Source organism: Cryptomeria japonica, chromosome 9 (genome assembly GCF_030272615.1).
Source record: "Cryptomeria japonica chromosome 9, Sugi_1.0, whole genome shotgun sequence".
NCBI lineage: Eukaryota > Viridiplantae > Streptophyta > Pinopsida > Cupressales > Cupressaceae > Cryptomeria > Cryptomeria japonica.
The window spans coordinates 329901386-329927910 of record NC_081413.1 but is presented as its reverse complement, the minus strand read 5'-3'; the positions used below and the strand labels follow the sequence as shown (position 1 = coordinate 329927910).

The 26525-nt window shown below is 34.2% G+C and overlaps 2 protein-coding genes across 4 annotated transcripts; both read left to right on the top strand.

Moving 5' to 3' along the window:
* The first annotated feature begins 1375 nt into the window (after positions 1–1375).
* On the top strand, positions 1376–4389 carry LOC131029785 (pentatricopeptide repeat-containing protein At4g30700). Its single transcript, XM_059211614.1, has 6 exons — positions 1376–1955; positions 2079–2150; positions 2424–2568; positions 2881–3089; positions 3531–3960; positions 4071–4389. Exons 1-6 carry the CDS (start codon positions 1376–1378, stop codon positions 4387–4389), a joined length of 1755 nt encoding a protein of 584 aa, XP_059067597.1.
* Positions 4390–19614: 15225 nt separating this feature from the next.
* On the top strand, positions 19615–23327 carry LOC131029736 (pentatricopeptide repeat-containing protein At3g12770). 3 transcript variants are annotated; one of them, XM_057960370.2, is made up of 2 exons: positions 19615–19724; positions 19917–23327. In XM_057960370.2, the coding sequence occupies exon 2, from the start codon at positions 20168–20170 to the stop codon at positions 23219–23221; it is 3054 nt and encodes a 1017-aa protein (XP_057816353.2). In that variant the 5' UTR covers positions 19615–19724; positions 19917–20167; the 3' UTR covers positions 23222–23327. The 3 variants fall into 3 exon arrangements, with proteins under 3 accessions (XP_057816353.2, XP_057816352.2, XP_057816354.2); XM_057960369.2 differs by having other exon boundaries at positions 19721–19815; XM_057960371.2 differs by lacking the exon at positions 19615–19724 and having other exon boundaries at positions 20202–20341; positions 20508–23327.
* The last annotated feature ends 3198 nt before the right edge of the window (positions 23328–26525 follow it).

The window sequence follows — 26525 nt, the reverse complement described above, 5'->3', positions numbered from 1 at the left end:
AATCCAACCACTAAACCCTAGCCCAACAATGAACAAAGATCCACCATAACATATGAAGATTACCTAAGACAATGCAAATAATTCAAAATCACAAAGATTATACCAATCACATGTCCAATAGGGTTTTGATCTCCATTCTTCCTATCTCCATTGATCTTGCTTGATATATTTGCTCTCAGATTTTTATATGCACAAGAGCTCAACAAAGAACGAAATGTGGTTGCAAGTAGGATCGTAGTGTAGCCAAGTACTCCAAAATCAGTCATTAGTCATTAGGGTTTGACAATGAAGGAAGCATCTCCTTAAATAGAAGACACAATAAGAAATGGAGGGTTAAGATTGAGAGGTGTAAAAAGAGAGGTCGGCTAGGATTAGAGGGTAGGTATAAGAAATACCAAAATAATGAAAGAGGTAGGTAGTGTAGGAATTAAGAGATGAATGACATGTGTCATGGGTAGAAAAAGCTAATGAATTAATTAAATAAATAAAGATTTATTTAATTAATAGAAGAAGTAGGATAATTAAATAAATAAAAATATTTATTTAATTTAGGAAAAGGATAATTTAAATAAATAAATGTATTTATTTAAATGAGAAATAAGGCTAGAAGAGGATAAATGAATTAATTAAATAAATAAAGATTTATTTAATTAATAGAAGAATTAGACTTAGATAATTAAATAAATAAAATTTATTTTATTAGACTGGACAATTTTAGGTGTCTACAGGTCCAATATCCCTTTTTTTGCAATAGCATGGTCAATCCTTAAGACATGGATTAAGTGTCTCTACCTCTTCTATCTAGTGAAATAGATTTAATGACCAACTTATTATTATCCATAAAAAACTTTGCATAAAATTTCTCTTCAAAAGGGTCAATTAAGACTTCAGATATTTGCAGAACTTCACCTCAACAATTGAAAAAGTGATAACTAATTAAAACAAGAGTTTTAACTAACTAATAGTTAATTACCAAGCATGAATCCTATTTAATCCCCAGTACCTTGACCAAATTGTGGATCATACTCTCACCTCCAAAACAATGCAACTTTTATAAGGATTAGCACTCTAACACTGCCATTAGTTCCAAATAAGCCTTCACCCTTAAAATCATCAAAACCATGTTACGATAATCCATCTTGATAATAGACTCAACGTTAAGTGGAAGTACAATATACTAGATGGTACACATTGAGTGTCTTATGGAAATTCCACTAGAAATGTTCAAACAAGAAAACTCAAAGTAACTTCATCCATGGCTTTGAAAAAAAAAGATTTAGATTTGCTACTGGAAATAGGTCAGTGAGAGTGAAAATGCTCCCCGGCTTACTTGCAATATCATCATGGTAGACGTAGACTGAATAAGAATCGTAAAATGCTATTGACATCCACCATTCACTTCAATCTTACACCATTATGTAGAGAGGGACAGTTGAAGGAGGCGCTGCACATTCTTCTTACTACACAAAAACCCAATGGAGACTTCACACATCTTCTGTTGTTGCAGACGTGCATTATCAAGAATACCCTTTCACAAAGGAAAAATGTTCACTCTTTCATTGTTCCCAGGCGATTTGCATTCACCACTCGCACAATGTTTCAGAATAAGCTTATTAACATGTATGACAGGTGCGGAAGCCTGGTGGATGCTATTAAAGTGTTTGACCAAATCAAAGAACCAGACAGCGTCTCATGGAATATGACTATTGCTGCGTACCGAAAACATGGCTATCCTCACGAGACACTCACACTATTTCACCAAATGCAACGAACGGGTTTCCAACCCGATCAGTTCACATTTGCCAACATGCTCACAGCCTGTGCTGAAATGGGAGCTCTACAACAGGGTATATATATTCATAAAAGCATAAAGGATAGAGGAATTTCCCCAAATGTTGTGGTTGCAACTGCCCTTGTAGACATGTACGCAAAATGTGAAAGCATAGACAAGGCACGTGAACTGTTTGACAAAATGCCTCAAAGAAACGTGGTCTCATGGAATGCCATGATTGCAGGATATGCACAAAATGGATTTCTTGGAAAGGCTTTAGAAACTTTCAAGCAAATGCAATTGGCAGGTGTAAAGCCGAATTCCTCAACCTTTGCTAGTATACTTCCAGCGTGTGCCAAAATGGGAGCTTTGGGACAGGGTATGGGTATCCATCAAAGCATAATGGAAGGGGGATTTTTGTCAGATGTTGTAGTTACCAGTGCCCTGGTAGACATGTATGCAAAATGCGGACGCATGGATAAGGCATGTGAACTCTTTGACAAAATAGCTCAAAGAAATGTGGTTTCATGGACTGCGATGATTGCAGGTTACGCACAAAATGGATTCCTTGAAAACGCTATAGAAACTATCAAGCAAATGCAATTGGCAGGTGTAAGGCTGAATTCCACAACCTTTGCAAGCATCCTTTCAGTCTGTGTCAAAATGGGAGCTTTGGAACAGGGTATGGAAATTCATCAAAAGATAACGGAAGAGGGATTTTTATCAAATGTTGTAGTTGCAAGCGCCCTGGCAGACATGTATGCAAAGTGTGGAAGGATAGACAAGGCATCTGAACTGTTTGATAAAATGCCTCAAAGAAATGTGGTCTCATGGACTGCAATGATCGTAGGATATGCACTAAATGGATTTGTTGAAAAGGCTCTTGAAACTTTTAAACAAATGCAACTGGCAGGTGTAAAGCCAAATTCCACAACCTTTGCAAGCATCCTTCCAGCGTGTGGAAGGTTGGGAGCTTTGGAACATGGTATTGATATCCATCAAAGCATAACGGAAAGGGGAATTTTATCGGATATTATAGTTGTAAGTGCCCTAGTAGACATGTATGCAAAATGCGGACACATAGACAAGGCACGTGAAATGTTTGACAGAATGCCTCAAAGAGATGTCGTCTTATGGACTGCGATGATTGGAGGATATGTTCAAAATGGGTTTGTGGAAAAGGCTTTGGAAACTTTTAAGCAGATGCAACTGGCGGATGTAAAGCCAGATCCTTCGACCTTTGCTAGCATAGTCCTTGCCTGTGCTCAAATTGGAGCTTTGGAAGTTGGGACAGCCATCCATGAAATCATAATTGAGAGTGGATTTTTGTCAGATGTTGTAATTACAAATGCTCTGGTAGACATGTATGCAAAATGTGGAAGCATAGACAAGGCACGTGAACTTTTTGACAGAATGCCTCATAGAGACGTGGTATCATGGACTGCAATGATTGTCGGATATGTGCAAAATGGATTTATTGAAAAGGCTTTACAAACTTTCAAGCAAATGCGATTTGCAGGTGTAAAACCAGACTCCACAACCTTTCCCAGCATCCTTCGAGCCTGTGCCAAAATGGGAGCTTTGAACCAGGGTATGGATATCCATCAAAGCATAATGAAAGGTGGATTTTTGTCAGATGTTGTAGTTGCAAGTGCCCTGGTAGACATGTATTCAAAATGCGGAAACATAGACAAGGCACGTGAACTGTTTGACAACCTACCTCAAAGAAATGTGGTCACATGGAATGCCATGTTTGCAGGATATGCACAAAGTGGATTTTGCAAGGATGCGCTCAAAATCTTTGAATCAATGAAACACTCTGGAACACTTCCTGACACTGTGAGCTTTGCCTCTGTTTTATTTGCATGCAGCCATTCAGGTTTAGTCGATGAGGGCCTTACATACTTCAACCACATGAATAACCATTATTGCATTACACCTACAGTAAATCATTATATGTGCATGGTCGACCTTATTGCCCGTGCTGGCTATCTCGAAGAAAGCCTAAACTTTATCATTAAGATGCCAGTTAAACCTATGGTAGTTGTGTGGACGTGTTTTCTAGGTGCCTGTAGATTGCATATGAATATAGGCTTAGGAGTATATACAGCGACTCTGCTTTTCGATCTGGATATTAAAAATTCTGCTACTTATGTTCTTCTCTCTAACATATACGCAGAAGTGGGCTGGTGGGGTGAGGTTCAAATGGTGAGGAGATTGATGAAAGATAGAGGAATTAAAAAGATCCCTGGATATAGTTGGATTGAAGCCCATAAAACTGTACATGCTTTTTGCGCAGGAGACAGAGCACATCCAGACAGGAAATTTATGCAAAGGTGGAGAAACTGGCTCTGGAGATGAAGGCAGCAGGATATTTTCCAGATTCAAGACAGTCACTTAATGATGTGGTAGAGGAAGAAAAAGAATTATTTCTCTCCCACCATAGTGAAAAGTTGGCAATTGCATTTGGTTTGTTAAATGAGCCCAATAGAACAACTATTAGAGCTGTTAAGAATCTTAGAGTGTGTACTGATTGCCACATTACAACGAAAATTATTTTCAATATTGTTGAAAGAGAAATTGTTGCGAGAGATGCAAACTGTTTCCATCATTTTTAAACAGGGACAATGTTCTTGTGGAGATTATTGGTGATACTAAATGAAAAAAAATTACAATAATATGCTCTGTCAGATCTGCAGTAGTAATGAAGGGACAATTTTATTTTCAGGTTTTACAAAGTTTTCTTTTCCATTTTCTTGAGCATCTGGCAATTTAGACCACGATTTTAGCTTTCTAAACTAGATGCATAGAGTGCGATGCAGATCAGTGCTTATATATATTGTTGGTGTATCTGTTAAAATCTAGTTTATGATAGCATGGAGGTTTCATTGAATTGTTTTCAGGAATCTGCATATGTATGAAATAAAAAGATAGATGAGGTAAAGAAAATCAAAATATGAGGAATCTTCAAGTAAATGGAATGATGTTTCACCCATAGAAAATGAAAGATGGTTTACCGACAACCCTCGTTTGTATAGTTTTTTTTGTTTGAATTAAATATATCCGTGTTAGGTTGAACATTTGAGATTAAATTGCAAATTCTAGATTAGGTTATATATTATATGTAGATTTTGTTTCATTTATGATTATATATTTTTAATGTTGCTTCATATCCTTTTGTTTGATGAGGTAGATATTAGATTTGTGAATTTACAAATATGTTGGAATTTAATTTAATTTCAATATGTTTGGTTTTAATTGGGAATAAATTATTACAATTTATATATAAAGAAGTAAAATAATTACAATTTTGTTATGTTGTGTTTAGCAAATTTGTTTGGCACTCAAAAATATGCATAATAAGGTTTATAGATTCATCGTACAGCAAAGGGAATAATACTTATATATGTAAAAATAAAATCACAATCTATATTGTACTATAATCACCTATTCATGATATTATAGAATTGTGTATGATGAGATTTCTAAATTAACATTAATATGATGTAGGTTTCAAGGTGGTTGTGAAAGAGCTAGATAAAGTATTTCTTGGAGTGAATAGATTTAAAAGAAGATGAATTCAAAAGCATCAAGGGAATAATTTTTTTAAAGAAATACATGGAGAGATCTATAGGATTAAAAAGAATATCACAGTTGTATGCATAATTTGGACAAATTCATTACTTTATTCACTTGTAGCAAACTAATAAATGATAATAAAGGTTAAATTCTATTTAATAAGATAATTTTGGATTAGTTGCATACTTAGTGAATCTAGTGAAGAGTAAATTCTATAAGTTGCATCTAAGATTTGTTTAGAACCTTTAATCACAATTACATTAAGGACCTTCATTTTTTGTGCTTGTCTCATGTCAATATTTTATACAAGGTAGTTCAACTAATAATGTTCAAAAACTTATGTCATGTGGCTACAACTTTTGTTTAATTTATTTTAAACTGTTGAAATAGTATTGTAAGCATGCATGTGTGTATATAATGAAGGCAAGACAAGATAGTTTTGGAAATAATTTGGAATGATGAACTTTAATTATTAACGGCCCATGCAAATGCATATGATAACTTTTTGTTTGTAATCTTCAATTCATAATGTTCAAAGGCTTACGAATCATGTGATTAAGCTATGGAAATAATCTGGAATGATGGACTTTAATTCTTAACCCCATGCAAATGCATATGATAACTTTATATTTATAATCTTCAATTCATAATGCTCAAAGATTTATGAATCATGTGACTAACCTTTTTTGTTTAATTGATTAGAGCATCAGAATGTTATCAAAAGCACATGTGTATTTATACATAATGAAGACAAGAAAAATGTTTTTTAGGAAATAATTTAGAATGATGGAATTTAATTCTTTATCTCGATAACTTTAAGTTTAAAAGTAAATATATATTTCTAAGTTATTATAAGTTTTTATAATGAGTGTATTCAATGTTTACAATAGAGGAAAGTAATTTGTTATGAAGTACCTTCTATTCTTATAAAAGCTATATCACTTTGTAACTATCACTACAAGTATCGCACGTAAGGTCCCAATGTCTCATATTATGAATATGGATAGTTTAATGTATACATTATAATAGTATGTAACATTTGAATGGAAGCAACTCCATTGTCATTCATTAAAAAATATCTTATTGATTACATTACAAAAGTAGGCAATATGGTTTTGGTTCTTTAAATTATAGGATATATGTTTCAATACCAATAAAAAAATATTATTAAGAAAATAAAAAAAATTCTAAGCTATAAGATATGTCAATATCTAGGTCATAAAAATACTAATGTCATAAATATGTGTAAATGTTGACCAAAACCCACATTGTAAATCGCAAAAATATAAGCCACATAAATACCACAAAGGTTAATTAGAATTTTCTTGAAAGGTTCAAAATAAGAGATTATGCTTTACGTCTTTTCCTTAACATCTAATTGAAAGATAAAAATATGTACTACTATAACACACAAGTAAATATTCAATCTCTCTAGTGTGTACTAATTAAACTAACACGTTCAATTGTAAGAAAAGGAATAGGAAAGGAGAAAGCTTAGATTAATTGAATTATATACTTCTAGCTTAGCCTTTAAACAAGAAAATAGAAATAAGTTTATGCTATTTAAAGAAACTAAAATGGTGAGAAGGAATGTGGAACATCATTTGATGATTGTAAAGTGGATGCCAAATTGTGAATGGGTGCAAGAGGAAAATAATAACAAGATTATGATGATGACGATTCCCACAAATAATAACAACACAAAAATATTTTTGCCCTCGAAGCGACAGAAACCCAATATGTGAATAAAAACATCTCTTATGCAATGAACAGTCCCTCTTTACACTTACAGAGGCATACATAGACCAAAGATTTTGAACATATAAATCAGACCATGGAAATAGGCAATTAATACTCATCACCACATGTATTACTTCCAAAAACAAACGAAGAAAGAAATTACAAATTTCAACATATATTCAACATTTGCAGGCACTAACTACATCTAAAATCAACGTTCCACGTTCATCCAGTTCGATATCCTCTGTCAATTTGAATGGCCCTTCAAAGCCTACAAAATGAGGGTCGTCTCCTCCTAATTTTGTCTAGTCCTGCCTCCTCAACTGCTTGATTTCCTTTTAAAGACGGACCAAATTCTCAAACTAATTCATTGCCAAACTCCCTAGGAGGCTAAAGAATTCATAGGCTCCTTCTCATGAAGGTAACTTCTTCAGGCAATAAATAAGCATAAATTGCATAAAACAGATTATCAAGGAGCGAATCACAACTCTAAATCTAATTAATATTACTCCTAAATAACAATGAAATAAAACTAATATCAATTGAATTGAAAGAATAATCTATCTAAGACTCCCTCAATTGACATAGCAAGGCTTCCATTGCTCTTCTCCATTGTTGTTGATGTAGGTGGCTCTCAGGTATTGCACTTGATTTACTGCATAAGATAGACAACAATATTGAAGACTATGATTCTATGATTCTAAAAAAGCTAGATGCTGAATGCTAGATTGAATTGAGAAAATGATGTTGAATTTATAGATTTTCAACACAAAGGGAGTGAGAAATAGAACTCAAGTGTTGATTGGGAGACAACTGAAATTGATTGATCAGTTAATAGAGTTGATTGATTTCTTAACTCATTTGATTGGGTAGTCAACTAAATTGATTGAAGAGTGAACTGAATAGATGGATTAGTAAACTCACTTGATTGATTAGTGAATTGAATGGACTAGGGAGATGACTGAATTGATGGATTAGAAGACTGAATTGATGGATTAGTCATAAAAAGCTGATTTTGAGTTAAAAAGGATGATTAACGAGTTAATTGATTAAACAACTGATTTGATCAATCAGTTCTGATTTTAGCATGTGTTGTAGGAATTTGAAATTGAATTTGATTTCATTTTCAATTTGGATTTGAATTTGGTCATTCGAATGCTAAAATGCACTTGAAATTAACTGAAATTCAGATTTGGTGAAATGTGAGTTTGGAAATATGAAATTAAATGAAATTAATTGAAATTCGAATTTAAGGAACTATGAAATGAAATTAGATGGAATTATGTAAAATTATAATTTGGGGATTTGGAGGAATTTAATTAATTAATTTAAATAATTCAAATGAAATTATTTAAACTTAGGAGATCTAATTAATTAAATAATAAAGATTATTTAACTAAGGAAAATGTCGTAATTAATTAAATATTAATATTTAATTAATATTTGAGATAGGGTTAACTGGTTAAAATATTTTGAGAATAGAAATAGAATAATTAGAAGTGTTGAAGGGCGATGATTAGAAGAAATAGTTAGTTTAATCAAATAATTAGAGAATTACTTAATTAAAAAGACAAATAATTAGTGTAGAATTAATGAGACATTTTTAGGTATCTACATTTGCCCCTCTTTGAGACAATGTTGAAACGATATTGTTTCAAAGAAAATGAAAAGAAAAACTGCCCCAGTATGCCCCGGTGACGCTAGGGTATAATGCCCCCTTGAGAGATTGTTTGTGCATTGAAGACATGAATGATCTCTCGAAAGAAGAAGAATGTTAGATGAACGATGAATAATGATTAATTTATGACATGCATGAGTTTGATTATAGAAAAGAAATGATTGAAGTGATTTGTAGATTGATTGAATGATAAGATTGATGGGATTGATAAGATAAAGATAAAGTCTGGTTTCAGGAAGGACACATCCTGTATAAGACAAAATGATCAAAACATCTGGTTTCAGGAAGGATGCAACCTGCATAGGATTGATGTGTCTGGTTTCAGGAAGGATACATCCTATATAAGACAAAGATAGATGATCATGTCTGGTTTCAGGAAGGATACATCCCGTATAAGACAAATGATAGGTCAAAAACGTCTGGTTTCAGGAAGGATACATCCTGTATAAGACGAAGATAGATAAAAACTAGATGAGTAGCTAAAAGCCAATTATAGATGAAGGTGAGGAATAATTGATCGATAGATAGAATAGTTGATATGAGAAAATGATAGAATTATAGATGAAAAGATTGAAATTAAGTGATGAGAGAGATCATGTTAGATGAAAGAATGATTGGAAAGAACGATCAAGTAGAAAATGCTTGATGAGAGAATGATATGAAGAGACAATCAACATGATGAGATTAGAAAAAAAAATGAAATGATATGATTGATGATGAATAGTCTTCTTGTCTTTATTCATAGTGCAATACATTTTCATCATTGAGCCTTATTATGTAACAATGAAGCTTTGTACACTAGGGTATAAGGAACCAAGATGTATAGATATCTTATTGCAAAGAAACAAACACGTAACAAACAAGGAATGAACCCTCCATTCTGGGAATTACACTAGGGGTCAAGGTATGTGTGGCATTTACAAGTTGAATGCTCCTATCACAGACACCCACTAGAGCAATTACCTCAGAACTTCATTGGTTCAAACCACAAACAACAAAAAAAGAAAAGGACCATGCCCATCACGACTCCTCTAGTCACTTTTTGGATATCCTTGAGCACCTAAAAACAATGATCTTCACCAATTTGATAAAAAGAGTCAACCAAAAATAGACAAAACTCAGCAGTTAGACTGACTATGCCTTTGCTTTGATATGTTTGATGTGATTTTGATAATGTCTAGTTTTAGAAGTTTTGGACCCCGTATAAGACTGATCTGTCTGGTTTCAAGTGTACTGATTTTGTTTAAGACAAGATGTTGATCACATTCATAGTTTGATAAATCGATAGATTAGATAGTTGATCAACTTGATTGCAGACATTTTTGATAAGTTGGTTGTATCCTTTGTTTAACTTCGTGCGAAGTGTTTGCTGGACATCTGTTGGGGTGTTTGATTCTTACGAGACAGTTTATTGCAAGTTTTTTTTTTTGATATTTGAATGTTTTTGGATTGGATTTTGGACTTTTTCTGTATGTTTAGGATTTTTTTCAGGATCGTTTTTTTGAATGTTTAGAATTTTTTTCAGGACTTTTATCTGAAATGTTTTGATTGATTTTTTAGGATTTTTTCAAGATCATTTTTTATTTTTTAGGATTTTTTCAGGATCGTTTTTTATTTTTTAGGATTGTTTCAGTTATGCCCCCAAGTATGCAGACCTATGAGGATAACATGATGATGCATAATGCGATGGAAACAATAAATTTTTGATATGAGTTATGCTAATGTAGGATGCATGACAAAAATGCAGTTCCTATCCGAACAAGGATGAGTGTGTGTGTCTTTCATTCTGAAATGCACTAATTGGATTAAAGGTGTGAAACGTTTCAGAGATAGGAGTTCAATCCATTCTTAAAATACTTAGAACATCCAACCTAAAATACTATGTAACCAAGATTTATGAATGGAGGCGAATAAAACTTCTCCATCAATTCTTGAAATTTTGATCTTCTTTTGCCCATGGGTGCAATTGAGTTCATTTTGACTCTTATAACCATCAAAGACCCTTGGAATCCTATGTGGCTAGCTACATGAGTTATTCTTACTTTAAAAGCAATCTGGATAGAGCCTCACTGCCAACAAGCTTTTAGGGCTCTGACGAGGTTATGCACTATAATCTCTCAAACATTGCTCCATTGCCAGTAGGTGTCCAGAGCCCTGATGGAGTTACTTGCATGTTCCCACAGTCAAGATTTTTTTGTTGCACTTGTATGCGTGATATTTCAGTAATATACCATTTTTTTTGTTTTGCCTTGAGATTGACATAACACTATTTTCTTTTATTTTCTTGCCTTGACTTGTAAGTAATGAAACCTACTTGGGTATGATAATTACAGTGGTGCTGGAGCAAAATATTGGATTTTTCACTAGCCACATGACTAACTAGGTATTTGAAATGATTTAGAGCTTTTGATTAATGTGTGAGATATATCAATTGATAGATTTTGGGTAACAAGACTTGACAGTGAAACTTCTACCCAACCAAGGATAAAGATTTGCATTTTTCCAACACACAAGAAGCAACTAAAATATTCAAAATTAAATTTCAGACAAGAAGAGATTATCCAACCTTCAAGCAAACTGGCAAGCGAAATGATGGAAGAATCCCAGTCCTTGCAACCAAATCCAACTCCAGCTCCTCTTCCTGAATGGTTTTCCAAATTTCTCTTTTAAAATTTTCTGCTCTCCCATTCCCGTGAACTCCCAGGAATATATGGGAAAATAATTTCAACTTAAACTTTCTAGGTTAAAAATTTTCTCCACCAATTAGATTAAATTATTTAAAAAGTAAAAAGCAATCAGATTTACCCTTTTTCCAAAAACAATTATTTTCCAAAATAAAATACAAAAGTCAAATGGAAAGGTAAAAAGAAAAGCTTTTATTATTTTTCTATTTCTATTTTCACAATACTTTCTTTCAACATAAGCATTTAAAACTTAAATGGCTAGGCAATTATTTATTTCCTTCCACAAAATATCAATACAACTCTACACGATAAAATAAGCCATTTAACCATGTAATTCTAGCAAATCATTAAATTTAATTAAATCAATAAACTCAAGAGCATAATAATCAACTAATTACACCAACATAAAATAACATAATTCACTAAATTAAATAACCATTTAAATAAATGGAAACACGCAAAATGAAGGATAATCAAATGACGATTCACAAATGACCAAACCAAAGCACTATGACTCACATACCGACCAGACGAGAAAGACAACCGACTGAGAACACTCACACGAGTGTAACTGCAAGTCGAGTTAGGGTCCAACAACTATCTCCTCCACTCCCATCGGACAAATAAGGCACACTTAGACCTGTGAAACTAGGTGAAGTCGATACCTCGTACCTACCCAATACTAGTACCTACAATGTCCTGCACCAAAGAACCACATGTGCATATAGAAATATATATATATACAGACACGACACGCACACCGATGAAGGAGAATCGCGACATTCCCTATCTCACTGGAGCGAGTGAAGGAAAATCATCCCCTCGCATCCCATACACATGCAAATACACAACATATAAATAATGCATCACACATATAAGGTAAAAGTGTCAGTCCATGATAATGATCCATAAAAATAACATTAATCATAAGCACTGAGATACTGCATAAAATCATACATCACAAATCCAGATAAAGCATGAAATAACATCGCATAAAATCTGAATCAATATATAATAATGTTCCACTGAACAGTCAACTGAAGTCAAACATAGATACAAAAAGAGTTTGATCGAGGAGGGGTACTATAGTATACAGACACACACACACACACACACACACATATATGTATATATATATATATATATATATATATATATATATATATATATATATATATATATATATATATACATGTATATGTATACATGAAGAAACACACACAATATCATAATATGTTCTATAATGATGGTTGTTTCAAGTTATGTGGCTATATGGTTATTGTCTATATATATTTTTATATGTATATGGACAATAACCATATAGCCACAAAACTTTTTGTAATCAACAATAGTTTCCTTATTCAAGGGCGCTCATTCAGATTGGTACACACTGAATAACTAAATTCCTTCTACAGTCAATGTTAAATGTTATAAATCTTTCAATTTAAATTATACTATTTTCAGTAAACTAACATTTCTTTCAATATAGTCACTGTAAATAATCTTAAGAGCCATATTGGATGTCCAATGATGGTTTATACTCCTTCGTAGCTGCATTATGCTTTGTATATTGACAATTTCTTTGTATGCGGTTTACAGTTTCATTTCAATGCTCTCTTACAGTTTAATGTGCCTATATGGTTATTCTACACACACACACACACATATATGGTTATTGTCCATACACACACTCACACTCACACATATACATGTGTGTGTGTGTAGAAGAAAACTGAACAATTCGAAGCAATAGAGGACTGCCTATTCAATATGACATGAACGACTGTTTCCCACAAAAATTCAAATTTGAAAGTAGCTAGCTACCACAATTGAATGCATTGCACATTCGAATTATATTATAAGACAAAAATTTTCATGTCACTTTCATTACAATCCAATTCATTGCATATTTCTGAGCTCTACAAATTCCCTTTGCACATTTCTTATGTAACTATTTGTTTGCAATATGTATGTATGTTATACATATGCATATGCATATGTATATATATGTGCATATGTGAAATTCTATGTACATGTGAATATGTATGTAGGTGGATATGTATATGTACGTACTTATGCATTTGAATATGTATGTATGAATGTGTAAGGATTGTATGCATGTTGTCAAATGTTAAAGATGATCAAAAAGTTGTTCTGCATTCAATAATGTATGGATGATTTCTTGTTACAACGTTACGCTACCCTCGATTATTACTATTTTTTGCAGGTGTGCTAGAGCATTGAGGGAAGAACCATACTTGTGGAAGATCATCATATCAATGTAAATGTGTTTATTAACGCACTTCAATTCTTTGGAGATTATGCCTTTAATGCTTATATTTTATATTAATTTGTGTAGATATCTTAGGTAGTTATGCATTTCTTATTAAATGTGTTTCTTAACACACTTTAGTTTGTTTTGCATTTTGTTGTGATTGTTATGGCAGGCAATGATCTAGGAGTCAGTATGTCGAAGACAACAAGCATTCCTCTCAGGTAAAGTCAATATGTTTACTTTGGCAATGATCTAGTAAACAATGCAATTTGTGATTTGTTTATGTTTCAATTTGTGAATTGTTTATGTTTAAATTTTTAAATTGTTTATGTTTCAATTTGTTTAAATTCCTCACTTAGTTCATATGTTTCAATCTTCTCTTTGTTGGACGTGTACTTTTGCAATGATCTAGTAGACAATGCAATTTCTGATTTGTTTATGTTTCAATTTGTGAATTGTTTATGTTTCACTTTGTTTAAATTCCTGACTTAGTTCATATGTTTCAATCTTCTCTTTGTTGGATTTTACTTTCCCAATAATCTAGTAGACAATGCAATTTTTTATTTGTTTATGTTTCAATTTGTGTTTAAATTCCTCACTTAGTTCATATTAATGCAAGAAACACACTTAGTTCATGTTGATCAAAATGAAGTGCCCTATTTGAGAAAAAAATTAGACAAAGAATTATTTTGTAGTGCCTTAAAAGATATTTTGTTAGATATTGTCAATAAGGAAAACTTGGCAGCTAACAAGATATCTTGTAAGGCAGTAGAAAATAGTTCTTTGTCTGGTGCCTTTTTACAAATAGGACACTTCCTTTTATCATTTCGATGCAATGACCTAGTAGACATATTAGACACTGCAATTTATATATGATGACTGCAATTTGAATACTTATAAGTGTTCAAATTTCTCACTATCAAAAGAGGACATATCAGTGGCATCTGAATAATCATATGCCATTGATATGGCCTTTTTGATAGTGAGCAATTTGAACACTTATGTGGCCTTTTTGATAGTGAGAAATATATGAGATTAGTTCAACTGATATATGATAAATATCACGTTACAAAAAATAAACATATGAGATTTACAACAACACCATCAATTCATTGGAATATCCATCTGAGATATCTGAAAAACAGTGGAGTTCTGAAAACATTACAAAATATGGCAGTATGTCATTCTATAATCACATCACAGTTATAGCTAAACTCAAAATATGCTCTTCGGAGGGCTCACAAAATATAATTCATCACAAACTCGATCAATTCTCCATATGGGTATTAAATGGAGGAGGTGTCACAAATCCAACCCCAATGGATTTGGCCTACTAGGGTCTGGCCCAACAACAATATTTTCTTGGCTGGGAGGGGTTTGTAAGCAACTTTCTATTTGAGCAAGGAATGCTTGGTTTACACTTGAAGTAAGTTGCATGGTGTCTAAGGATCCAGGTGCAGTCCCAACTTGCATAGTATTAATAGCTGCAAAGGCTGGGGACAAGAGGTTCACCATTTCCATGAGAATTGGGTGTCATATGGGTAGAGGTTCTGCGACTGTGGCCACATCTTTTGTCCTCTTTGCACGCTTGGCTGCCTTTTCAGTTTTCATCCTCTCCTTCTCAAGCTTTGCTTTTGCATCTTTCTTTGCCTTGTCTTGTCTTCAAATGAACTTGTCTTGGGAATCCTGCAATTTTTTGGCCCGTTTTTCCACCTTCACAGCCTCCTTTTCTATCGCTTCTTCTTCACGTTGTGCCTTCCTCTGTCTCATCTGTTCCTTCTTACGTTCTGTCAATTCCTCATCTCTTCTCCTTTCAACCTCTTTATCTTTTTCCCTTTGAATGTACTCATCAGCTGTTAAGGTCTATGACTAGCTACTAAGACGTAGCACCCCTTTCCTACCTCCACGTGAAGATTGATTCATTCTCTGCACTGGAAGTCTTAAGAATCTGCTGATTTGCATTGGCACTTGCTGCCCATCTTCTTGTGTGCATGGCACAAAATCAAGTTCGTCTTCACAATTAGCACCATCTTGCTGCTCCTAGTTGACTGCATTGGTGAAGTAGTGTATCACATCTACTGGATTAATTTCTGGCAGACTTGGCATGGAAAGGGTTACATCATCACAGTTGGCTGCTTCTTGGGTCCACTCTGGTATGTCAGCTTGTGTTAGCAAAGACATGCCTGTTGATGTACTTTTGAAACTCTCATTTGGCTGGCTGGTTTGTGGGGGTAGACCTGCTTCGGTAGTTTGTGGTGTCAAACTTGTACCCTCAACCGTTGCTTGTGTTCCACTATGGCACTCTACAAAATCTTGAATGTCTTCCTCATTATAACCAGCCAATCGCAAGTAAGCTTCCGCTGCCATATACTCTAGTTCTTCATCCCTTGAAGTGGCATCATGTTTTGTTCCAACAACTGGTTGTATATCAACTGCAACCTCAAATGCCTCACTTGGTCTCATATCATTTTGTAATGAGTATCGATTAAGTGGCCAAATCCCTGTCCTATGGAAGCCATTGATTATATTAGTCGGTGTCAATGCTTGGGCAAAGGCCTTGCTCGCAAAAGTTGCCAACTCTTCCCTTCCAATTTCAATTTGTGGGAACTTTGACATCCATATACTCCTTGGCTGTTTGAAATAATTCTTGAAAGGTGAGAATACAGAGACATCAAGTGGTTGCAGTTTGTGGCTTGTATGAGCCGGAAGGGTTACCAAAACTATACCTATCCGCCTTGCTTCTTCAATTGTCTTGAAGGCTACATGGTTGCCATGACCGTTGAAGATCAGTAGGGCCCTATGTGAGGGTGAAACTCCACCATGGACTGAACATGCAAAATGTTCCAACCAATTTAAGAACAAATCCTTTGTCATCCATACATGTTCTTGGACTGTCATGCATGCTCCTGGCTTGTAGTTTGCAATGTAGTTTCGGATATGCCTCTTAGATTTGAACAAATAAAATCCAGGAATGTTGAAACCACATGCACTAACGCATGCCAAAACAATGATCCAATCTCTACTCTTTGAAATTAGGTGCGGTACACACCTCTGGCCCAATTTGGCAATCACTCTCATTCCACAATTCCTCCCAGCTTGCACACCAGTCTCATCACAATTCCAAATCTGACTGCTACCATAGTGATTGAGGTTGTACATTACCTCCAAGTTGTCATAGAAAGAGACAACAATAGAAGGTCAAAGCATAATAGCCCTATCAGAGTCCACTCATTTTGTTGTTCTCATCATCAGATCAGGGTGCCTTCATTTAAAACCTGCCCACCATGACCTCCCTGGCATCCCATTTTTGAATGGATTAGGCCTATTCTCGGTAATTTGGGCAACGATTGATTGAAGTTGACTGATTTGGAGACCGTGACCAATTTCAACCATGTCTTTGCACCATTGGACAACTTCATCCTCCTCCTTTGCTAATAAAATGGTGCGTGGACCCCTCACAGTCGTGGTTGTGGTTCCCATTAGCCATTCCCTCAAAGAGGCAATGGGGATGCCATACTTGATTGATGTTTCTTTAAGAGACATGTGCTTGTCTTCTATGCATGATATTGCTCCTTTCATGTCAGATATGCTCCATTTTGGTTTGGGAACCTTTGAGGCCACCTGTACTTGTGGTGTTTCTGGAATAGGATTGCAATCTGCAATAGGACGGTCATGTACAATAGTAGTTTCTACATCAGTTGCATTGTTAGGTGAATGATCATCTACAACAAGAGTCACTGGGTCTTCATTTTGGACAAAACTATCTTCATCAGGGAAGTGCACCCCACAAGTGACTCTAACTGTTCGACATCTAACACACCTGTTTCCCTTTCTACCTCGTGCCATTATGTTCAGTGAACCTGCAACGATAAGGTACCAGCGATAAAATGCAACTGTGTGTGCCTATATAAATATATATACAAAGATAGATCATTGAAATGAAACCCTCAATGCCATTAAGATAAATGATGAAAAACAAATCTATTTCTGTAACTCATCATTGAACATATTTGAACAAAATAAAATGGTATTGTGTCTCTATTTTTGTATGCATGAACACACACACACACACACACACACACACACACACACACACACACACACACACACACACGTATAGAACTTGAAACACACACACACAGGTATAGAACTTGAAACATTATATAACAAGGAGAGAAACTAGAAGCACAAGATGCATGAGTGGAAGATGTAACTGTGATGTGATTAAAAAGTGGATATTGTTGATATAGTATTAAGATGCAAATTTATTTCTCAAATGAGTAAATGGTTGAATGATGTTGTATTTCTCATATGAAATTAATTGGAAGTAATATATGGTATGCCTGATAATATTATTTACAGTGAGTATATTAACAAATTGAAGGCAGAGCAAACAATGAAAATGCCACAAAAAATCTTCATTTCCCTGTTTTTAGGGCAAAAAGATAGCGGGAGTTCGTGCAATGTGGGCCCATAACGTGTCCGCGGGAAGGCTATTATGGGTGTTCAACATATTTTTTGACCACCCATTTTAAACTTTATAATAAAAGTTGCCTAGCCTGGTGTATATATATGTGTGTGTATATATAACCATATAGCCAGTATATATTCACTGTAAGTAATAGTATCAGGCATACACATTATTGTAATGATAAATAATGAAGGGGTTTCGAATAATTATGAACAATAATCAATTTTTTTTGCACTCTGTAATGATTTTGACATTATAAACAGAGAGACACCATTTAACAACACACCCATAAAATGAAATGATAAATAATGAAGGGGTTTCGAAGAAAACAAAGAGATATTCAATTGTTTTGTCATTCTCTGTGAGGATTTCGACATTATTAAATTGTAAGAGAGCATTGAAATGAAATTTTAAACCACATACAAATAAATCATCAATAGACAAAGCATAATGCAACTATGAAGGAGGTAAACCATCATTGGACATCCAATATGGCTGTTAATATTATTTATAATGACTATATTGAAAGAAATGTTGGTTTATTGAAAACAATATAATTTCAATTGAAAGATTTATAGCATTTAACGTTGATTCCAGAGGGAATTTAGCTATTCTATGTGTACCAACCTGAATGTGCGCCCTTGAGTAAGGAATGTGCAGAGGGTATTTGCAGCGCTCAGGAATATGCAATGAACTGGATTGTAGTGAAAGTGACACGAAAAATTATGTCTTATAATATAATTCGAATGTGCAATGCATTCGATTGTGGTAGCTAGCTATTTTTAAATTTGAATTTTTGTGGGAAACAGTCGGTCATGCCATATTAAATCCTCCATTGCTTCGAATTGTTCAATTTTCTTCTATGCTTTGAATGAAACTTGGTTTTTTTAATTTGATTTTATGCAAATTCTTGGATATTGGGAAGTTTTACACCAATTGTTGCAAATGCAGGTACCAAATGCAAATCCATTTAATGCATGAAGTTGTGAAGTGATATTTGGAAGAATGTACACTCGAATGTCTAAGAAGTCTAAAATTGATTGTTTTTATGTCATGTAATGCACCAATAGCTGTGCATATGTAATTGTAATTGGAGTACATTTGTACTTTTAAGCCACTTGCATAAAGTGGCAAATGTAAACATTAAGTTTTTAATAAAATAAAAAATGTTTATTGTTTGTGCAAATTGTTTTGTATAAAAATAAGAAATGTACTAATAGTTGTTTATTTTTTTTACTTTTTTGTTTTCAACTACTAATTTATTTGTGAACATGTATTGGTGCTAAAATAAATATTTACTGGTATTTTTTTATTTATGTACTAACAATTTCTTTTTTTTATGTTTTGAGGGGTCAACATGATATTAAGGTGACGGTTATTGACACTATTTTAACGATTGGTACTCCCTAATTAATGAAATTCTCTTTCCCACCCATTCTATCCAAGAACTACACATCTTTTGACATGTAGATGCAAGGTATCAATAAAATCCAAGAACTACACATCTTTTGACATGTAGATGCAAGGTATCAATAAAAACATGTAGATGCAGTCATTAACAAATTGTGCCTACACATTTCTGTGTTTCAATGCCATCTCTCAACATTCTAGAACTTGGTCTCTGCAATTTTCATGGATAAAAAATTTAGCTTCAATTTGTTTTTTCATATGATATTCTACTTCTACTCAGGATGCTAACACCCTTTTTTCGATTTCAGGAAGGTGGGCACTCTGAGTTACGTAATCATCATGGTGGGTATGCAAGGATCTCTCATCATTGGCTTTCTGCTGGTGGGCATCCGTCTCTCTGTTTCAGTGCCCATGCCCATGGCATCTGAGAGTTTCGGTTCCTCTCGTAAAGGGAAGGCCTTCGGCAGTAGAAATTCTTCTTTTAAAACATGGAGTGCAAAAGTGAAATTGTAGACTGAATAACATTGCACATTTTTCACGATCCAATTACAACCTTAAAATGACATTGCCATCTACCAGTCATCTGAATCTCGGAGAATTGTGTAGGGAAGGCCAGTTGAAGGAGGCGTTGCACATTTTGCTTTCTACACACCACCACCCTAGAGATTCCTTTACATATCTTCAATTATTGCAGACCTGCATTCTCAAGAATACCCTTTCACAAGGAAAAAAGGTACACTCTTTCATCGCTCAGAGGGGATTCGCATTTGTTTTATGGACAACTTTTCAGAATAAGCTTATTAACATGTATGTCAAGTGCGGGAGCTTGGTAGATGCGCGTAAAGCGTTTGATCTTATGACAGTACAAGATGTTATCTCATGGAATACGATTATTGCAGCATACCGAAGAATCGGGAATCCTCATGAGGCAGTCACCCTGTTTCACCAAATGCAACGAACAGGTCTCCAACCCGATCATATCACATTTGTTAGCGTACTCCCAGCCTTTGCCAAAATGGGAGCTTTGGAACAGGGCATTGATATCCACCAAAGCATTAAGGGTACGGGAATTTTGTCAAACGTTGTAGTGGTAACATCCCTAATAGACATGTATGCTAAATGTGGAAGCATGGACAAGGCACATGAGCTGTTTGACGGAATGCCTCGAAGAGATGTCATCTCATGGACTACAATTATTGCAGGATATGCACAAAATGGGTTTGTTGAAAAGGCCTTAGAAACTTTCAAGCAAATGGAATTGGCAGGTGTAAAGCCAAATTCGACAACCTTTGCCAGCATCCTCCCTGCCTGCGCCAAAATGGGAGCTTTGAAACATGGTATGGACATTCATCAAAGCATAACGGAAGGGGGATTTTCTTCAGATGTTGTAGTTTCAAGTTGCCTGGTAGACATGTATGCAAAATGTGGATGCATAGACAAGGCACGAGAATTGTTTGACAGAATTCCTCAAAGAGATGTGGTCTCATGGAATGCAATGATTGCAGGATATGTTCAAAATGAGTTTGTTGAAAAGGCTTTCGAAATTTTCAAGCAAATGCAATCGGCAGGCGTAAAGCCAAATTCTACAACCTTTGCCACCATCCTTCCTGCCTGTGCTAAAATGGGAGCTTTGGAACAGGGTATGGACATCCATCAAAGGATAACAGACGGGGGGGTTTTGTCAGATGCTGTAGTTGCAAGTGCCCTTGTCCACATGTATGCAAAATGTGGAAGCATAGGGAAAGCAAGTAAATTGTTTGATGGAATGCTTAAAAGAGATGTCGTTTCATGGAATGCAATGATTGTAGGATATGCACAAAATGGGCTTGTTGAAAAAGCTTTAGCAACTTTCAAGCAAATGGAGTTGGCAGGTGTAAAGCCAAATACGACAACTTTCGCCAGCATCCTTCCAGCTTGTGCCAAAATGGGAGCTTTGGAAAAGGGTATGGAAATCCATCAGAAGATAGTGGAAGGGGGATTTTTCTCAGATGTTGTAGTTGCAAGTGCCTTGGTAGACATGTATGCCAAGTGTGGAAGCATAGTTAAGGCACGTGAACTGTTTGACGAAATGCCTCAAAGAAATGTTGTCTCATGGAATGCGCTGATTGCAGGATATGTTCAGAATGGGTTTGGTGAAAAGGCCTTAGAAACTTTTAAGGAAATGCGACTGGTGGGTGTAGAGCCATACTCCTCAACCTGGGCCAGCATCATCCCTGCCTGTGCTCAAATTGGAGCATTGGAACTGGGAACAGCCATCCATCAAATCATAATTGAAAGTGGATTTTTTTCAGATATTATAGTTGGAAATGCTCTGGTCGACATGTACGCAAAATGTGGCAGCATGCATAAGGCACGTGAACTCTTTGACAAAATGCCTCAAAGAAATGTTGTCTCGTGGACTGCAATGATTGTAGGATATGCACAAAATGGATTGGTTGAAAAGGCTTTAGAAACTTTCAAGCAGATGCAAGCGGTAGGTGTAGAACCAAACTCAACAACCTTTGCTAGCATCCTTCCAGCCTGTGCCAAAATGGGAGCTTTGGAACAGGGTATGGACATCCATCAAAGCATAATGGAAGGTGGTTTTTTGTCAGATGTTGTAGTTGCAAGCGCCCTGGTAGACATGTATGCAAAATGTGGAAGCATAGACAAGGCACGTGAACTGTTTGACAAAATGCCTCAGAGAAATGTGGTCTCATGGAATGGCATGATTGCCGGATATGCGCAAAATGGAGTTTGCAAGGATGCTCTCAAAATCTTTGAATTAATGAAGCAGTCTGGAACACATCCTGACATTGTAAGCTTTGCTTGTGTTCTATTTGCATGCAGCCATGCAGGTTTAGTGGATGAGGGTTGTACATACTTCAGTCACATGAGTAACACTTACTGCATAACACCTACAGTTGATCATTATGTGTGCATGGTTGATCTTCTTGCCCGTGCTGGCTATCTTGACGATACCCTAACCTTTATCATTAAGATGCCAGCTAAACCTGTGGTGGTTGTGTGGATGTGTTTTCTTGGCGCCTGTAGAACACATATGAATATGGGCTTAGGAGTATTTACAGCGACACTTCTTTTTTATTTGGATCCTAAAAACGCTGCGACTTATGTTCTTCTCTCAAACATCTATGCAGACGTGGGCAGGTGGGGTGAGGTTCAAATGGTAAGGAGATTGATGAAAGATAGAGGAATTAAGAAAACCCCAGGATGTAGTTGGATTGAAGAACACAAAATGGTACATTCTTTTCGTGCAGGAGACAGGTCACACCCACAAACACAAGAGATCTATGCAAAGTTAGAGAAATTGGATTGGGAAATGAAGGCAGCAGGGTATTTTCCAGAGTCATCACATTCACTTAATGATGTGGAAGAAGAGGAAAAAGAATTGTTTCTCTGCCATCATAGTGAAAAGTTGGCAATTGCATTTGGTTTGTTAAACATACCCTCTGGAACTACTATAAGAGTTGTTAAGAACCTTCGAGTATGTGCTGATTGTCACACTGCAACGAAATTTATCTCCAAAATTGTTGGAAGAGAAATTGTCGTGAGAGATGTGAACCGTTTCCATCATTTTAAACAGGGACAGTGTTCTTGTGGAGATTTTTGGTGATGCTAAATGAAGCAATTTGAAAAATAGATTTACACTATAATGATATCCACTGTATCAAACCTATAGTAATCATGAAGGAATCGAGTTCTAATTTCAGTTTCTAACATTTTGAGTATTTGGCAATCTACACCATGATGTTGGCTTTCTAAAATTAGATGCATATGATGCAATGCAGATAACTACTTATATACACTGTTGGGGTATATATATAAAAAACAAATTTTATGATAATATGGATCTTTCATTCAATTGTTTGTTTTCAGAAAATATACATATGAATGGAATGAAAAGCTGAAGGAGGAGGTGGAGAATGGAATAAAAAAAGGCGAGGAGCACTTAAAATAAATGAAAAGATGTCTGACCAGCTGGAAATGGGAGACGAGGGCTCACGATCAACCTTTACCAGTTTGTATAGTTATTTTGTTTGGATTAATTGTATTATCTTTCATTCGTCTCAGGTTGACCATTTGAGATAAAATAATTTATAGAAGTGCATGTAAATTTTGTCTCATTTATGGCTAGCTATTTCTAATGATACTTCTAATTCTTTTGTTCGGTGAGATAGCTTATAGGATTTTGAATTCACAAATGTGTGTTCAGTTCTATTAGGAAATTTTTTTATAATTTATATTCAAAGTAGAAAATGTTAAAATTGATATTAACAAATATACATGAGACTTAAAAGACCCACATAATGGGGTTTTTAAATTGATGTTAGAGAGAAGAGAATAACATTTGTATAGATAAAAATAAAATCATAATTTATTGTAAATGCAAATTCATGGTATTGTAGAATTGTGCATAATTAGATTTAAATTTTGAAACTATGAAGATGAAATTTTGAAGGTGGTTGAGAAAGATCCAAGTAGGATGTTTCAAAGTATTTGGAGTGACAGTAGGTTTAAAATAAGGGAAACTTAAAAATATCAAATTAAGAATTTTAGAGAAATTGAGTAGGAGATATCATAGGATTAAAAAAGAAATTAGAATTATAATCATACGATGGTCAAATTGATCGCTTTATTTGTATATGTCAAACCTAACAAATGCCAATAAAGGTTAAATTCCATTTGATAAGAAATGAATTACATACCTAACTAATGTTAGTTTCATAATATGGTCAAATTGATCACTTTATTCGTATATGTCAAACCTAACAAATGCCAATAAAGGTTAAATTCCATTTGATAAGAAAGGAATTACATACCTAAGTTAGTGAAGACTAATTTCTGTATACCATGACATTAAGAATCTTCGATTTTTGTACTTGTTTCATTTCAAAATTTTATTATAGAGGATTCATTTTATAATTTTCAAAGACTTGTGACTCATGTGGCGAACAAATTTTGTTTGGTCGATTTTAAAATGTTAGATTGTTATCATAAGCATAGATGTTTGTATACAACAAACATAGGAGAAGATATTTTTTTGAAAGTAGAATAATGAACTTTAGTTCATCATTTCATGCAAATATATTTGATAAAATTTGTGCTTATAGGGAAACATACATTTCTTAGTCACAAGTCTTTCTAATGAGTGTACTCAATGTTTGCAATAGAAGAAGAGAATTTGATATAAAGTACCTCATGCATTCTTATGAAAGCTAAATCACTTTGTAATTGTCACTAATAATATCACTTAAGGTCTCAACATACATCTAAAATTATAAATGAATATTTAAATATATGCACTATAATAGTATGGCACATTTGAATGGAAGCAACTACATTGTCATTAATAACGAAAATATTTATGAAATAAACTCATAGATTACATTTAAAAGTGAGTAATATGGTAGTGGTTCTTTAAATAATAGGGTAAGTGTGACACTACCAATAATATTTATTATTAAGAAAATCATCAAAATTCTAGGCTATAAGATATGTCAATATTTAGGTTATATAAAGTTTATTGTTGCAAATATGTGAAATTGTCTGCTAAGCACTAATAGTGTAAATCACAAAAAATATGAGTCACATAAACACCACAAAGATTAATTAGAGTCATCTTAAGAAGTTTGAAATAGGACATTGTGACTTGCACCTTTTCCTTGACATCTAATAGGAAGAGTATTTGGGGATTATTCCAACCAATATCATGTGTGCCCAACATGTCTACTTTAATCTCCTTATTCTTAAGCTACATTTCTTAATATGAGTGAGAATTTATTATTGATAATTGTCCTTAGGCACCACAACACTTTGTTTATTGCAACAAGGAGGAACCATTATAAATGATGATAATGAATTCTAAATCCATTGGACTAGCTTGGATGAAGAAGTAAGGCCATAAGGAAGCACCTTGGTTATAGTTCATGTGTCTAGCCCTAGTATTTGAACAAGTCTAGAGATCTTACAAGTGTTAAGACTCTAATGCCATATTGAAAGCTGATGTTAAATTTGTGAATGGGCATTCAAAATCACATAATAGTCTCCTAACCTAAAACAAGAAAACATCAAAAAAATTAACAAAAATTATGATATTTTTATTTTCCTCTAAGTTAATATAACAAATTATTTCATGTTAGATGTATGAATCTAGGTTGTTATTTCATGTTTGAATCTATGTGACTTGTTTGGTTTAACCATTTTCATTAACATAGGTTGATAATATGTTATTTTATTGGTTCAACATTTTGGGTTGTTCTAATGATATAATGTGGTTCAATTAATTACACAACCTAATATCAATTTGATCTCAAAGATTAATATTGAGTTTTGGTTAAGATGTGATATTATTGCAAAAATGCACATGTACCTTACTTGGATTCATACTCTTTTTTGCTATTGTTATACAACTTTAGCTATTATATTATGCATACATACTTGATGTGTATATTGAGTGTGTAGATAAATGATAGATCAACAAAGATTAATTCAAAGATGGTTTATTTATGCATGTTTGCTTGTATAAACCATCTTATTCAAATTTCTAAGAAAGGATGTCCCACGTGTTAAACAAATAAGCCAACTATTTGAATCACTTATGGTTTTGGATTTTCCTTAATGTGTGAAACTTGTAAAATGGCTATCCTTTACATGTGTTGATATTAACTCAATAGTGCATTTTAGCTATGTTGGGACTCAAATATGCAATGTCTCTCTTGTTTGAGCCCCTTCCATTCTATGTGTTAATATTTTGACCCATTGTTAATAATCAATTTGAAAAAATCTAAATGTGTCATCTTGCTTATTTTTTGCCCTTGGATGTTGTATTAATCTATATCTTCATGTTTTAGCTAGAAATATGCATGTTACAAAACCTTGAAGTTTGGCTATGTGTTGATTTTTTAGAGATTCTAGAG